At 35.6% G+C, this 14,131-nt stretch overlaps 1 protein-coding gene across 3 annotated transcripts in view; it reads right to left on the bottom strand.

Annotated features, from left to right (window-relative positions):
- GLP1R (glucagon like peptide 1 receptor) overlaps window positions 1-14,131 on the bottom strand; it is a 139,595-nt gene that overhangs the window by 41,752 nt on the left and 83,712 nt on the right. For all 3 annotated transcript variants that reach the window (XM_088145429.1, XM_088145432.1, XM_088145424.1), the window contains 4 exons: window positions 12,491-12,591; window positions 9,796-9,902; window positions 8,563-8,716; window positions 5,448-5,607 (listed from right to left, as the gene is read on the bottom strand). In XM_088145429.1, coding sequence (XP_088001555.1) covers window positions 5,448-5,607; window positions 8,563-8,716; window positions 9,796-9,902; window positions 12,491-12,591 — 522 coding nt within the window. The remainder of the gene's footprint in view (window positions 1-5,447; window positions 5,608-8,562; window positions 8,717-9,795; window positions 9,903-12,490; window positions 12,592-14,131) is intronic.

Raw genomic sequence — 14,131 nt, 5'->3', positions numbered from 1 at the left:
GGTTAATATCATTTTGTGATCTATTACTAATGGTGGAGCAGCTCCAAAAGCAGTTCCTTTCTTGATTTTGTCTATGAAAACATGAATAATAATAGAATAAAAAGCTACATAAGGCTTTGTTTTAAAAGCACTTCAGCTAAATGGTGGGTGAATAGTAATTATATACACATATGCACAGACTACATTAAAGCGATTACATTAATTTGCTTATTTTTCAACTTCTTTCTCCATTCCTTTCCCTATTTGAGTTTAAAAATGTTGTAACTATAATTTTGTGGTCTATGTAACAAATCAAGTTTCTCCACAATTTTCATTTTTCTGAAGTAATTTCATACTCTTGTCAGCTAACAAGCTCTTCAAATATGTTTTTAAGGAATACAATGTATAATTGATTTAAAAAATTAAGTATGTTTTATTTGAATGGGTATGTTTTCCCATTATACTGAAGGAGAAAATGCACATCCCAAATTGCATTTATGGAGCTTATTCTACTAAACATCATAGTAAACTAATAATATCCATTTTTCAATCATTGTTAACATTTCAATGAAGTACTTTAAAAACAATTTGCCATTAGCAATTTTTTACCAGTACAAAAAGAGAAAGTCCTCTGAGTTTTCCTTTCTATTCCTTGTAAGAAATTACTTCAAATGAATCAAAATTAAATTACATGACTGTCTGTTTAGGTTTTAAGACTTATCTTCCATTTCACTGCCTTGATATTTCATATTACTAAATACTCATCACCAGTAGGAGAGCACTGGGAACAGTGCTTTGTTAAATTTATCTGTTATATAGTTGATATGTATGGATGTGTCTTAGTAGCCTCCAAGGTCATTCTGCAGAAAAATAAAAGTGTGTACATTTTATTTATGAAATCAAAAGCTAGGATTCTGCACTATAAAAGCAAGAACCTACCAATTCATTCATAAGCAGAATTATGCCTAATGTTTCATCTAGCAAGAAGTGAATTTAATTATATACAGAACTCCAGGATACTGCATAGTATTAGCTGAAATGCTAACAGTTTTTGAAAATATTATCTATTTATAATAGGACTTAATGGAAAGATCGCTAGAGTATAAAAGTTCAAGTAATCATTTTCTTTCCTATGTAACTTTTCCAGAAATTCTTTTGTATTTTATATTTGTTCAAGTGATAATTCTAGGTTTTCTGCATGACCCAGACAGTAATCAACCCAATGCTATCCATGCTAAGTTAAATTATCTATTTAAATTACACAATAGTTAACGTAACAGTAATAGTAATAGTAAAATAAGGGGGAAATAGTGGGATCTTAAAAAATGTATAACGTAAGTACACAGGAATTAGATCAGAGATCCATGGAAGGCAAGCAGATTTGTGAAGAATACAGAACATTCTCAGCAGCATGGGGAGAAATCATTATGTTCTTCTCTATTATTTTTTAATAATTTGGGCATCATCCCCCAGTCAAATAATTGAATGATAACAGAAGATTAAGACAATATAATTTCCCATGATGTTTCTCTTTTAAACATAAGAGGGTGGCATATCTCCCCTATTGCTCTGCATTATCTTAAAAGAGAGTAAGGTGAATAACGTAAGTATCAAGTTATGATTACAAGGCATGATGATTAAACAAGGAGCAGTAAAAGCTTTTGTGTCACAAAGGGGTTGCAGTTCATTCAAGCAATTCGTTCAGACAGTAATTTGCATTAGCTAATAAGCTATGAGAGATAACAGGACCTAGAACAAAATAAATCACTCAGTTCTGATTAGTACCACTGGACTTTTAAGCCCATGCCAAAAGACAACTGCATGGAAATTGATTGAGACTCTACTGGAGCTATATGGCTAAGATAAACAGCATCAGCCCAGGCAACCCTGCAGAAATCTCCATGTGAAGAAACCATTATGCTATAGCCTTAACATTTTTCCATGTAAGGAAATCCTTCTCAGGAAAGTTCCCCACATAAAAGCAACATCTACATCTTCATATAAATACAGGAAGTCCCCAGGTTAAGAACGCACAGGTTACAGATCACCCATAGTCAAGAACAGAGCTTATTGTAGCAAAATTTAAGTTAAATACACAGTGATTTTAGTTAAATACCCAATTGTTTGAGTTCATTACACAATACTACTTATACAGTATTATACTATTCCGGCTTACATACAAATTTGACTTAAGGAATTTAAGAAGGAATTAAGGACCTTGGGAACTTAACTTGTTCTTAAACTGGGGACTACCTGTATAACTACTTAATTATTCATGGGTGACCAGAACCTGAAGATGGTAAAAAATCTTATGGGAGGATATTCCAGTTAACAAAACTGTAATGTATATAATTCAGCATTTTCTCACTTCCTCTTGGCCCTGAGAAAGGATTATTTAACTCTGACTGTTTAAAGCCATGTTTTTTTTTTTTTTATTGATAAGACCAGGAGTTCAGAAAGATCATCTAGGCAGGATGTTTGACTTTATTATCTCTCTCTTTAATTCAAAAAACTATGAATGTGAATTTTTCTTAGGAAACCAATACACTTTTCTAAATTATTTTACAAGGAATTCTTAACAAACACATCTTCAAACTGCAACAGAACTGAAACAGTTTTGAGAAGCAAGATCTACTGATGAATATAAATTGGGTGAACTGGCAAAATACATTTAGGAAATATCATCCCTAAAAAGCTGGTATAGGAAGTGAATAGTACTGGTGTGTTGTAATACAAAGAACTAAAGTAACTCACAGAGACCAAACACAATTTTTATGATTCAACTGTAAAGAATGTTGACAAAACTCCTCCAGACAAATACTATTCCTTCAAATTTTATAATATGCAGCAAGCCAAAAAGTATTACTAACACACAGCACCCCTTAGCTTACATACCTAATTATATACCAGTATATGATGAACATAGATTTAAATGCAAGTATATATGCTAGACAATTCCTACTTGTCCAATATTACCTGACCCTTATAATAACTTCTAAAGGATTATTTGAGCACTGTTATCTGCTACAGCATCTGTTACATTACCAGTTTCCTTTTCTGTTTATTTCACTACAAAAAGATTATGCTTCTAACCACATGAGAAAGATACCCCCCCCACTCCCATGGGCTGAGTATGAAATGAGCATGATCTCCTAAAACGGAAAACAGGAAAATAAAAATAGAGAGTGGAACACCAGGGAGATGTTCAAAAATCATTTAGTGACTTCTGCTATTTAGGACCTGGGATTTGTTGCAAAATGGCACATCAAAAAACATGGCGGTCCTGGGCAATTCGGATAGTTGGAAGGCAGGAAGTCTTACTTTATATATTTTCTTATAGAAATCAGAAGCTGGACTGAAAAGGAGGGGACAAACTCTTTTTTTTTTTTTTTTTTTAACCAGTTGACTCTGTATCCTCATCTCTGCCTATAAAATGGGATTTAAAACGTTATGCCTTACAGCAGTATCACTTCAGTAAAGAAAGTAGACAATAACTACATTCAGTACTCAAAAGGTCTGTTGATCAGAGCAGGGTAATTGTGCATGATTCAGAACTCCTTGCACTGAAAGGTTATTTTGGATTCTTTGTGGTAAACAAATTATACAGTCCCCTTTGCTTTCTGTAATGTTCTGTTTCCAGCTCACAAGAGACTTAGACAGCCTCTGTTCAGAATGTATATAGTTAGCATCCTGGACGGCAACTACTGAATTCAAGTATTGCTAAATACAGTATGCAATCAAAAATATTTCAGGTCAGCCTTCTATGTCTTTTGTAATGGAGTTGGGGCTCTGCTAAACTATGAAAATAGAGGTCCCCCCCATTTCAACTTGTTTAGAAATATGTTAGATAATTTTTATATACAGCACGCCATTTTGCATGCTTTCTACTTTCTATGACTTTAAATAGTTTGCAGTAAGTAAGTTGTTATTAGATCTATGAAACTTCACTAGAACTGTCCAATATATTTTCATATGAATACTTCATTATTTATTGGCTTTGACACAACATAATGTATTCATCCTCCATATATCATGTGCATTTGGAAGAGCTATATAAATAATATGCAGCTGATCACCTACATGAATTTTACCACTGCACCCATTTAGAATGTTTACATAGGAATGTGAATCTGTAGAAGAGCAAAAGCTCTGTCAAAGCAATTCAAGACATATATTAAAAATGTCACCCACTGGCATTTAACACAACACAGGTTGGACTGCATTAAACTAAAGATCTACATTGATTCTACAATCCAAAACATATTGGGAAGCTTGTCTTGTATATTCTGGGCGTGTGCAGCAATATATCACTGTTTAGAAATGACTTGATTAATGAAATGACAGGCTACCTGATACTGCATGTTTACAGTGAAGCATTATATATTATCTTAAAGATTTGCCTGATTATATAAGGCAACATGGTAGTAACCATAACAAAAAAACCTCTGGGCCATGAAACAGTGGATTAGACCTCAGGCAGGAAGGTAATTATGAAAAAAAATATCACACATAGTTTTATGCCAGCAAACACCAGGACCAAACATCAGCTAGGAGGAGAAAGGTGTATTGAGTCCCAAGAGGAAAGATCTCAAAGAAACATTGGTTTCAAGGCCATTTTAGACTGGTGGCAAGAACATTAAGAAAATGGCCTTAGGTATGTTTGAACTATGGCCAAAGGAATCAAAAGTTTGGTTCAGAGGCTGAAGTCGGACTTTTGCCTTCATAACTGTGAAAGATTGGCCAAGTGAGCAATTACAAAAGTTTCAAGGAACAATCAAAGGTTCCTAGAATTCAAGTAACTGTAAGTTCATTCAGGACTATGTTGAAGTGAGTACAATTCAGGATTGGCCTGTATTTCCCAGCACTTTAGACTGACCAATACATTCCTAAGGCAGAGACTTCATAGTCAAAAGTCTTGTTACCCTTAATACATTTCCACTGTTTTACTTACATGACAATTACTACTAATATATTTAGAATAGATAGATACAGTTTTTTAGTATCAAGATAGTTATCATGTGCTGTGAAGATGTTAAAATATATTAAAAACAAAATGCATGTTGTGAAATGCCATGTGCATGTGTCCAGAAAAATATATACATTTCACTACAAGGAATCTACAGAATTTTCTCTTTGAAAGTAAATACACAGCTCAAGTATACCCTACAAGTCAAGACATTATTTTGGCTCATTTCATTATTATCCCCAGAGGTTAGTAATCCTAGTATTGAAAGTAAAGCAAATGATCGTCATCACTGCCGGTACCAGAGAATTCAGAAAGAGCTCTGCATTAATTTCTGATCATATTCTTATTGACAAGTTCTGTACGGGTTTAGAAGCAGAGAAAGTAGATCCAAAGTTCAATATTTCTTTGTAATAAAAAGCAGTGTTTTTTCCCATTTCCCTTCTCCTAGAATACTAAACCAAGAAATACTGTATTTGCAAAAGGGGGAGGAAAACCGACTTACCCCAGCCAATGCAAAGGTAAAGCCGGAAGATTCTCTGCTCAGAAAATACCGAGAGGGCTAGCAGAGTATACAGGTACATTCCTTCCACCAGTAGCCAATAGTAGTTTGCAGTCACACAATATTGCATCATCACAAAGATCAGGCGGCAGCTAAGAGACTCCTGAGAGGGCAGAGAGTTGAGTCAATACTTCAGGTGCTGCAGAGCAGGAACAATGTAAAGAGACATGAAACCACAATGCTTCTTCTCTCTCAAATTTAATAACAGAACCACCTTTGGCGATTGTCAACAGGCTGAAAACAATCAAATTCAGTAGCAGCTACTCCTTCAACTGTCTTAGCTGCTTTGCAGCACTATAATGTTTTCATATGCAGGTATGAAACCATAAGCCCAGAGGGAAACCCAACCCAAGCTGCAGCTTCCTTTGTGTTCACCCTCCGCAAAAGAAGTCTCTCTAGATATAAGGCCTCAGTTGAGCAATATGGGTTATGGCACGTGGAAGCTGCCAGGAAAGTGCCTTAAATGATGCAGAGATGCCTGGCGGAGGCAAAACTTTGCTTGTTCAAGTTGCCTCTGCCAGATTATGCAAATTCTCTCTTTTTCCACTGCAGCTCTTATGCCTCATCATATACTGAAGAGATTTTGGAAGGGGAGTGTGTCCTCCTTCTGTCAATTTGCAATTCTCAGAACATAGGCTATTGTCCAAAGATACCACTTTGTATAAAAATAAGAAGAGACAACCTAATCAGACAACCTAATCAAGAATAAAATAAGAGACAACCTAATCAAGAATAAAAGAATTTTATCAAGAATAAAATAAGAAGAGACAACCTAATCAAGAGAACGCTTAACGACCTAACCAAGAAAGGCCAGATCACAAAAGAAGAACAGTGGCAGATGAAAAGCAGTGGACCCATCCTCCCATGTTTCTATGGACGACCAAAAATACACAAGCCTGACATACCTCTTTGACCAATTGTATCTTTACCAGGGACTCCAACATACTACACAGTGAAAGAACTGACAAAAAAGCTTGGACATCTCACAGAGAAGAATGAATATTCTATCAACTCCTCACTACAGTGCCTCCAGAAAATCAAAGATGTACACATAGATGAAGATGAAATTATGGTCCCATTTGATGTCACAAAACTCTTTACATCCATAAACCCAGAACTAGTGAAAGAATCCATATCAGTAGTACTATACAACACACCCGACCTAACCAAATACACCCAGATCGAAATATTCAGAATCATGGACCTCATCAACCTCTGCCTCACTACCTATTTTCAGTCTGATGGACAAATATACCAACAAATCAGAGGCACACCCATGGGATCAGCACTGTCAAGACTCATAACAGAGATTGTAATGCAACACCTAGAAACTATAGCACTGCTACACATACAACCTAAAGTATGGATCCGGTATGTAGATGACACCTTTGTTATAATAAAAAAGGAACAACTAGGGAAGACACATGAAACCAACAACAACATCTTCAAAGGAATAAAATTCACCAGAGAGGAGGAAAACAACAACATGCTATCCTTCCTGGATATCCTCATCAGCAGAGGAAACAACCGCAAGTTAGAAACCCAAGTCTATTGAAAGAAAACCCACACTAATCAAGTACTCCATTACCAAAGTAACAACCCAACCTCCCACAAGAGGAGCTGTGTAAGAACATTATTCAAACGAGCACACGTGCATTGCAGCAACCCAGAACAGCAGAAAAAGGAAACAGACCACCTATACAACACCTTCCTACAAAATGGATATCCACGCAACTTTATCAAAAGGTGCCTGACCACTCAACCTACTACAACACAACCAACACAAGCTATGAAAAGGATAACACTGCCATACATCAGAAACGTCTCAGAAACTACCAAGAGACTATTAAAACCACATGGCATCTCCATAGCACACTAACCAACTAAAGCCCTCCAAAACATCTTAAGAAACCAAAAGACCCAGTAGCCCGAGAAGAAAAAACAGGAGTCATCTACAACATACAGTGTAAGGACTGTAACAACCACTATGTAGGACAGATAGGCAGAAGCTTAGCAGAGTGCATCCATGAACACCAACTAGCAGTCAGAAGACATTATGAAAACTCCTTAATCTCACAACACATGGACAGACTTAAGCATCGTTTCAACTGGGAAACTGTCAGCATCTTAGACCAAGCTAAATCCAAAAATGCGAGGGAATTCCTGGAAGCTTCTTATTGAGACAAGGCAGCCATCAACAGGCACATAGAGATAAACAACATCTACACACTATTCCAAAGAGACAATAGAGAGGAAAACAAAAGACTAGAACATCCCCTCACCAGCAATCATCACCCAGATAAGCAGAGATTAACACCAAGATTATCACCAGACATACAATCAGGCAGTAAACAATACCCTAATCAAGGAACTACCAGAGGGAAAAAATAAAACAAAACAAGACAAAACCCCCACCAACACCAACACTGGCAGGGCATGCCACAGAGAGCAAACCCCATTCCATTCTAGCACTGAAGATGTTACCTAGCTGGGTAATGAAACTTTTGCAAGAAAACAACCAAGCTCAGAGAACCCCAAGGACTCCACAAAATAAGAATTGCCATTTCTTCTGAAATGACTGCATTCCCAATTGCATTTTATACTCTGGTTCCTCTCTCAGACTAAAGTGTGTGTGTGTGTTTTTTTTTTTTTATAAAGAACAGGAATGGGACTAGACAGTATTATCATGGTATCTCAATCCTTTTTTATGAGGAAACAGGTGTCTGTTGGAGGGGTATTTCTAATTATATTTGTTGGGATGGTGGTTAAAAGGACATCTTTTGAGATGTTATAATTGAAGATTTTATCATTTTAAGGAAGATCTAAGCCTTACAGTTGCTTTTGGACTTCAGAAAAGGAAAACAAAAGAAAATTGAAGTGAAGAAGAAATCCTATCCTCAAGGGAACTGAAAGTGATTTCTATTTTAAGTCCTTTGATTTGTACTCATATGTAAATCTAATGAGCTTTCCCTCCCAAATGAAACTGCACATCTTAATACAAATATATTGCAATCACATGCTTCTGTTTAGAAAAATATTTTTAGCCTTATCATACTACCTGGTAGGAAATTAAACTCTCCCACTGTTGTTGATGAGGGGCTGTCTTGTACATCCATGTGAGCATGGAGTCCTTAACGAAGATGGACACAGCACGTAGGATAAACGAGATAAAAAGGTTCAAGTGAATGTAGTTCCTGGTACAATGCAGATGCCTGTAAATATAATTATGATGCTTAATTCACTTGAAAATGTGTAGACGGTAATGGCTGTCAAGGGAGCTCTGTTCAAAACTGAAGTGTGTACATGAGCCAGTTACACTTTACATTTAAACACAGCTGTGTGGGTTGCTCTCATTTCTGAAAGGGAAGGCAAACTGCTAATACTAAAAAACATGCAGAACTGAGATATTATTGGGGGACCGTTTTTCTATAGTGGTCAGAGTAAAGGGTTTAAAAAACAGAGTCTTTAGATTGAGTTCTAAATCCCTTGGGTAAAGATTTAAAAATCTACTGCATAAAACATGTTTAACTGTGCACTGCACATTTCTGCAGGAGGTTGTGGCAGAAGCATCAATTTCCATCAAGAGAAATCATGCTATTTACCAGCAATTGTTTAAAGTGCAAGAGAGGGCTATTACTGATATAGCACTTAAGAAAGAATTGCATGAATAAGTGGTGCATGATTTCACTTCAGGGATCACAATAAGCAACAATGAAAATTCATTCTGAGAATCAAGCTAGGAGAACAGAAACCTTAACATGTCAACAAGAAAAACTTAATTCAGTGACTTAACCTATCATCACTTTATGATGATAAATAAAGCAATACTTTATTTCAGAACCTGAAAGACTTCCTCTCCTTATCTTTACCAACTTATAACAAACCATATCTAAAAGCAGGTATGTAGCAGAACAAAATTCTAATTAAAAAATGTTCTTTTGTCTCTACATCTAGCAAAAAATGTTCTGCCAATTTATAAAACAGAATATCCACAGCATTTTTTTAGCTGTGTCCAGTTTAAAAGGAATGTCTAGGTTTATTGGTATTTTTGTACTGCAGCTTTTTCCCTTTCCCACAGATCCATCTAAGACAAACTTCTTCTTCTTCACTTCTTATTATATACTTCTCTTAATCCCATACTTTGAAAATCTCCCAACTATCAGCTGAGGCTTAATTTTTATGCCACTTCTAGCTATTCATCCTATTACATTTAATTTTTGAAGTTCAGTATCAGGTATCAGATGTTGTTCATATGCTAGGATTCACAGCTCTTTTTAACAATGTGGGTTACCTGAATCCAAGGAGGATGCCAGTTGCTATTACAAGGGCTGAGAAAGAAAGAGCATATCCAGTGGTGTAGATGACAGAAAGGAATAACAACTGTCTTCCTGGGGAGTCCTGAAAGGGATAACATAGAAAGAGCTGAAATAAAATTATTGGACTCTTCCTGTTTTATTTATGTCATAGTTTATTTCAATGGAGCAGACAGATATGCAAAGCCAATAATTTTACACTGAAACACAGACAAAGCTGACCAAACATATCAACCACACAATATTCAAATCAACGCATTCTCTCTTAATCAAGCTGATTTCAACTGAAGAATGAGAAACTTAATGAGTTTGAACTAGGATCTTAGATTTAGCTTTAGGTTCCTTGAGATGAGCTTATGGTTCAGAAAAGAAAAACCGAAAGCCATATGCCAATAGCAAATCTTCTTTTTGATTTTAAGCAGCTCCGACTGCATAATTTTTAGATAGTGACCATTCATTTGAGTTCAACATTTGCAGCTAGGTTTATTCTAAAAGATTACTTTTGTAAAGCAAAATGTGACTTCAACTCCAACGAAATCTAAAGGCATAATCTTCATTCTAGTGTTATATATAGCTCTACAATATACAGTGAGAATATTGCTTAACATGAAAAATAAAGTATTTACATTGCAGAACACAACATGGCATTCAGGGCTTCTAAATCACTATCCCCAAAGGACTTCATTTTATGGAAATGAAACAGGTGCTAAAAGATCAAGCACTGTCATTAAGCATCTGTCTTCTTGGCAGCTTCCTAAACAATGGTGAAATAATCTCACAGACAGCTAATAGAAACAACAACAACAACAATGCTCCTGCATTTGTATTAAGCAATTCAGTTTCTCTGAACATACAGGTAGTCCTTGACTTACAACCACAACTGGGACTAGAACCTCCATTGCTAAGCAATGCAGTCATTAAGTGAGTTGTGCCCAATTTTATGTCCTTTTTTGCCACAGTCATTAAGTGAATCACTGTGGTTGTTAAGCAAATCACATGGTTGTTAAGCGAATCCAGCTTCCCCCATTGACTTTGCTTGTTGGAAGCCCCCCAGGAAGGTTGCAAATGGCAATCAGGTGACCCCGGGACACTGCAACTGTCATAAATAATGCTGGTTGCCAAGCACCTGAATTCTGATCTCGTGACGGTCGTAAGTGCAAGAACCAGCCATAAGTCACTTTTTCAGTGCTGTTGTAACTTCAAACAGTCATTAAATGAATGGTTGTAAGTCAAGGACTACCTGTAGTCTACAGCAATGGCATATCCAAAAGAATAGATTGGGAAGCAAGCTTGGGAATTTCCTGCATTTCAATTAATATTAGCTTAAATTTTCAAAATAGCTTCCACCCCCTGTTCTTCATCTGTATTCTTCCAATACCTATTGAATAATCTCACCACAGCAAGTAAGCAGTTGTGTTTAAAAGTTGCTAGAGTTGCTAGAGACATAATTGACATAACTGAGACATAACTGACATAACTGAGAAGATGTTATTGTGCTCCTGTCCAACTTGAAGCTTCTCGCTGACAACATTGGGAACAAATGATAGGACTTTGGTATGATCCAGGTGGCCCTTCATAAGAGTATACCAAGTTCATAGCATACTAGGAAGTGAGTATTTCACCTGAGCCATAAGGTGACTCCTACCACCAGTTCCCAACTATAACATGGGGTAATACAACCCCATCTTACAAATTTGTTTTAAAGATCAGTGAGAAAGTATTTTGTTGCAGATGCTGAAGATATTTTATATGTACTCTAAAAAGCATTTGCTTTTCAATTTCTATATCCCAATTTCAATATCCCAATTTCTACTAGACATTCCACTAAGATAATTTTCATAAAGTTTTAGTATTCTAAATTATTTTTGTTTAATCCAGTCTTCTTCAACCTGTTACTCTCTGGTACACAGGTCTTCAGCTCCCATAATTCTCACTCAACATTATTCTACATCAAGAGAATATTAGATTTCAACTGCTGCTTTAGCACAGAATTTCTGCAGTTTTTGCTTATCAAGGTGCTCACTAACAGTAATTACCCATCTGTATAGCAAGGAATTTCTTTAGTTACTTTAGCCTAGTTAAGGGCAAACAATCAAAAACAGCAGGAAAAGGCAGATGTCTCCCTCCATTTCAATTACTTCCAAAGTATTGATTTATTTTTTTCGACAATTGTTATATCTGCCCACTCAACATGTGATGCAGGATGGCACAGAATTAATAAATAACACACTATAAAATAAAATATCCTAAAATGCAGTAAGACACAAATTTCACCAGATGCAATTCAATTTCCCTTTCTCTTTATCATTATCTTCCTGGAGGATGAAACCAGAAGAAATTATATCATTTTGTCAGTGTATTATCTTCCTCCCTTTTATGATCACACACTCAAATGGTTTCCTTAAAGTTTTTCAACTTCTATCTTCAGTTTCATTGCAGCTATCAGTATTACAAGCCTGACAGACATAACAAACAAGAATATTATGTCACATCTCCTTTTTTCAATCCCACTAGAATTGTGAAACAATCCAAATCATTCTAGAGGAACTAACAGAAGATTACATGCTCTGTTACTGTTAATAGAAAACTTTATTTTAAAACGCTACCACACTATTGGGAGCAGAGTGGAGCACACTGGCAATAAGTTTTGCAAACAAAGTTTTGTATGCTTACTTCATCGGGAGCCATACATGCAGAAATGTTCCTCCATGGATTGGTGGAATTCTCGTCCATTAGCCATGTCCCCTCCAGCGTGCAGAAACGGTAAACTTGTCCTGTCCAAGAAGCATGCAATGAAAAGGCAGGTGATAGAAAAGAACAATGCAACCCAGTATTAGTATCAATCAACTGCAAATATAGTCAAAATCTTAGTCAGGTGTTTCCCATAATACTATTAATACAGCCCTGAAAAAGGAGCATTATACACTATTTCTAACATGTTTTGGGATTCCAAGGCAAATTAGAACCTGAAAGGTGGAACTGAGCTTATGGACTTCCAATTTTTGTGCCAATCGTGGCAAGCAAAGTTTCCCAGTACACCAGAGGTTTGACTCTATATAAATTTAAAATCAATCTATTCCCAGAATCAGACTATTTGTAGTGGAAACAGTTTCTCTACTACCAAATAAAAAATAGTATTTGATTGGCATGTAAGAAGCAGTCAAATAATTTGCAGCCTAGAGTTCTCTGTGGTGTCAACATAGCATTACATTCAACTAACCATATGTCACCAAACTTTGCTGCAGCCTTATTAAATAAGGAAATAATCTCACATATTTAATTATAAAGGTGTAATGTTTAATTTCTAAAAAAGAAAAATGCCAGACAACATGCCACCTGTTCTTGAGTTTTAAGTCAAGTTAGGCTGCTAATAGTACCAAAACTATTATGTAGATGCTCAGAGGAATATCCCATTATTTTTACTCTACATATTCCAACAATCAGGATTTGTACTAAAAATATGATTGATCTGCCTGGAAGGATTTATTAGCAATGCTAATTTTAGCAAACTTCAGATTATCCTTAAGGCAATCTTCCTTAACCTGATGACCTTCAAATTTTCAGAGGATAATATTCTTTTGAACTATATACCTAGTACATGGCACTTGACAACTGGACAATGTAAATGGATTCTCTGTGCCCTTACTATAACCAAAAGACTGATATTGCAGCATTGAAAAGATAAATGTATGGCCCCATTTATTCAATGGGTTGAAGTCCTGATTGCACTTGCCACTTACGAGTCGATTGCCTACAGGTGTAGACTTAGTACAGACAAGTATAATAAATATGGGACTCATTATACAAAATACAATAGGTTAAAAAAAAAACAGTCATATAAATGTATTAGAAATATATATACACTTGAATAATATTTGCATTAGTATATATAGAATTGTAATTGTTTACTGTTATGACATATTAACATGTTTTTTTTCTTTGTTGTATTTCTTTCACTTTTTTATTAAAGCACTTTTTACGTGTCTTCTTCATCATCATCATCATCATCATCAACATCATCATCATCAACTTGATGCCCTTCAAATGTTCTGAGGCAATTATTATTTCAGGCTGCTTTTATTCAAGAGCCTTATTTAAGAGATTAGGGCCAATAGCTGTTCTTATTTGCCTTTTCAAAAAACAAAGAATGGCTTACTGAAATAACATGGTTTTAACATTCTTTTGGTTTACTGCTTTTGCTACATATTATGTTTAACATCAATTTAGTTGAAATGTTGATTTTTATAAATTTCTTAAAAAACAAAGAAATAAACAGACTTTGTATCCAAAGCGAACTTACTAAAACACTTGCTA

Source organism: Python bivittatus, unplaced genomic scaffold, assembly GCF_059951505.1.
Source record: "Python bivittatus isolate LINGU-HERP-01145 unplaced genomic scaffold, Pbiv_v1 ctg000020_np1212, whole genome shotgun sequence".
Classification (NCBI taxonomy): domain Eukaryota; kingdom Metazoa; phylum Chordata; class Lepidosauria; order Squamata; family Pythonidae; genus Python; species Python bivittatus.
Note: the sequence above shows the minus strand (reverse complement) of the source record. Positions and strands in the feature narration are given on the sequence as shown.